The sequence below is a fragment of the Antedon bifida genome, chromosome 7 (assembly GCF_963402885.1).
Source record: "Antedon bifida chromosome 7, ecAntBifi1.1, whole genome shotgun sequence".
Classification (NCBI taxonomy): domain Eukaryota; kingdom Metazoa; phylum Echinodermata; class Crinoidea; order Comatulida; family Antedonidae; genus Antedon; species Antedon bifida.
Window position 1 is genome coordinate 11343435 of NC_136232.1, and position 3549 is coordinate 11346983.

General features: G+C 32.6%; 1 protein-coding gene across 1 annotated transcript; it reads left to right on the forward strand.

The window, feature by feature from the left end:
- The first annotated feature begins 1327 nt into the window (after nt 1-1327).
- LOC144848070 (dehydrodolichyl diphosphate synthase complex subunit nus1-like) lies at nt 1328-3549 on the forward strand. Its single transcript, XM_078704743.1, has 5 exons — nt 1328-1702; nt 2072-2203; nt 2427-2582; nt 2830-2929; nt 3201-3549. Exons 1-5 carry the CDS (start codon nt 1372-1374, stop codon nt 3289-3291), a joined length of 810 nt encoding a protein of 269 aa, XP_078560869.1. The 5' UTR covers nt 1328-1371; the 3' UTR covers nt 3292-3549.

The following is a 3549-nucleotide window of genomic DNA, read 5'->3' on the forward strand; positions in this document are numbered from 1 at the left end:
CACTGTTCCGGGTGAGGTGACCATGAAAATTACAGACTCTAGAAAATTGAGAATACATGTAAGAGGCATGTCGGTTATGAAAAATTTTAAAAACATGACATAACCTAAGATATTTAACTCTAGTCTCAACATTAAGGTAACCGAGGCTAGAAAGCTCTTCTCGTCTAATATGAAACATATAATTAGCAACCAGAATAAAGCGTGCCATCTTATTCTGATTAACTTGCAATTTACGTTTAAGACATTTATTTAGACTGGAATACCAAGAACAGGCACCATAGTCAAATAAGCACTGAATTAGAGCGGAACATAACTGTTTTCGGGAAGACAGAGATTAACATTGTTTATTCCTATAAAGGAAACGAAACCTACCGTTAATTTTAGAAATAATATTATTAGCAACACTGGAAAAACTGAGCGATTGATCAAGTTCGATGCCAAGGTAGTTAACCGTTAATCTAGCTTTGATTGTGTGCCCATTAAACGTAACACAGAGCTCACTTACAATACGTTGTTTTTTCTTGGAGCAAAACACAATAAGTTCAGTTTTACCAGCGTGCAAAGAAAGCCTATTATCAATTAACCATTTGCTACACATTTCAATAACTTTACCAAGTTTGATAGAAATAACATCTGGGTCAGTGTGAGCAAAGATTATAGCACTATCATCTGCGTAGAGAAGAAGAGTACAATCTTGATCAATACATATAGACATATTATTTATGTAAATTAAAAATAAAATAGGACCTAAAATGCTGCCCTGCGGGACACCGCAAGAGATCTGCCTGGCTTCAGAAAGTTCGTGTTCAATACTAACTAACTGGCTCCTAGTGGAAAGATATGATCGAAACCATTCACTACAGCTTCGTTTGATTAGTCAACTCGCCTTGTATAAACCACGCTTAATTTCAGTTGCGGCTACGTAGTACCTGTGCAACTGGTGGTAGCTGCAAGTTATCCAGAAAAATGAATAATACTGATCATAGGTTACAGCAGTATCCAAACATTAGATATAGTACTGTATTCCAGAAAATTCTGGAAATTGCCAGGATTTTTCCCATAATTATAGGCCTATGTGTAGTAATAATAATGAAATGATTAGAATAGAAAGTAAACATAACTTAAAATAAAATAATGATAAAAAGGATAGTTCGATTAAAAACCTATTACTGTACTGGGTGGTATTATTATATGGAACAAAATAAATATATTTTAAATTGTTGTCAGTCGTCGGGGGATTTGGCAAAACAACATTTTTGTAGGCCTATTTGGCGTTCCATACAGTTTTGAAAAGTTACGTGTGACACACAACATCAACAACCCCTCACGTGCCGATGTGAAGTCAAGCCTAGTAGCTAGGCCTAGGCGATTATGATGGTGTTTTACGAACATCTATTGCTTTCATTAATTCATTACTTAATATTCATTAGGTCATTTATATCAAACTCATTTGTACTATTGAAAAAGAATGTATCATTTTATCTTGACATTCCGTTAGGCCTAGGCCTAGTAAAAAGTCACAGCAGCAGAAGTGTCGGGACGTGGCAGGAGATGCAGGCTGATGCGACCACCCTGACAAAGATTCCTAAACACGTTGGTATAGTTGTGGTAGAAAATGAGTTCTCTTTCTCTGATATAGCTAATATGGTTGTTTGGTGTGTGGGGTTCGGCGTTAAGTTTGTCAGCTTGTATGATACGAAAGGTGAAACATTTTTTTTTAATTAAAAAAAATTAAATATTATTTTATAAAATTATCAATTTAAATTACTGTGATAATACTACTACTACTAGTAGGTAGGCGTTATTTAATGGGGTTGGGAGGAAGAGGCTTGGCATGAACTTTACATTAACAAATAGTAAGAAAAAAAACTAGACTTAAATTATTTCCATTTATGTCATTTGCATATAAAATACATATAAATTATGTTTGCTCCAAGATATACAAAAACAGATAAATGAAAAAACAAAACAATTACAAAGTGTCGCATCACTCTTGTACTGTATACTGACATGCGAGCTAAACCAATGCTATTTGTATTTCATTTCTCATTAAATATATTGAATTCTACAGGAAAGTTGAAACAAAATGACCAAGCTGTTGCGACTGAAATTTATGAAAAGCAGGAAAAATTTTTCAATGAAGATAAATGTCAATTTTCATTTGAAATTGGGAAGAGTTACATAGATAGTAAAAATAATGGTGGTAAGTTGAAACCTGTAATACTCTTCACATCTGAGATAGTCCAATAGCACACCATACAACAATACTTTATCACATATTTCAAGGTTCAATGCTCTCTACTTTGTATATGTGATGTATTTAGTATAAACTAATAAATTAATTATTATTATTATTTGATTATTGCATATTTACATGTTATAATAAACATTTAATATGTATTTTTTTATTTTTTTGTTTATTTTAGTATCAGATACTGGAAAAATTAGTATAAAATTGTTATCTTCTACGGATGGCCGCCAAGATGTAGCAAAAATATCACAACAAGTGTGTCAAGCTATTCAAGATAAAACTAAAAGTATTGAAGATGTTAATCTATCACAAATGGAAACACTAATGCAAGGTATCTAGTCCATATCTTTATAACTCCACATTTTCATACTTTTTAAACTCCTTGTGGCATTTCCATATCATACTTCTCAAACATAGTTTTTCACAATAATGATGTCACTGCACAGGCACATTCAGGTATCCATGATGGCTAAAATTAAATTATGAACTACTTGTTTGTTGTTGTTTTTGAAATCCTCCCCTGCACTGCTATAAAAAAGGATAGAAATAGATTCATATTTATGTTTTGTTTACTACAGCACGTAGTCAATGGCCAGATCCAGAGCTCGTGATTCGATGCGGTACAGTACACTCATTGCTTGGTTACCTACCATGGCAAACAAGACTTACAGAAATCCAGTAAGAATCTTCTAAAGCACTGTCTACACTATCAAACTAAAGAAAAAAAAAGTGTGGTAGTGGTATTCCCAAATATGGTAGTGATATGACATCATCATGTCTATATATGGGTACATCACATTTTTTTTATAGTGTAGACAGAGCTTAAGACTCAAATTTACCGGTATTATTAAATGATTGATTAATTAACAACCCTGCTGTGGGTTGTGAAAATAAATATTATATTATTGAATAGTTAGTAAATTGAAATGTTTTGTTTGATTTTTTTCAGTTCGTTAAACTCTCATATTGGTGTTGATTATGGCAGCCTATTTCATGTAATGCAGTTATACTCTAGATGTGAGCAGAGACTTGGCAAATAGTCACTAAATCAGTCTACAAATGGTCTTATTTATCTATTGGATTAAATGATGTTTTTTCATTTAAAAATAAATATATATGAAAATTACTGATGAAGGGCTAGTGTTCCTTGAAAGCTCTGCTAACTTTTCTGGCTGTTTACTTTATCGTTTTGATTTAGCTTTTCGCTTTTTTTTTTTGTATCTCCATTGAGATCCAGCCACTGATACCCACAGCATTGTCATTTTTTTCAGTAATTTGCCTTTGGATTTATATATGAA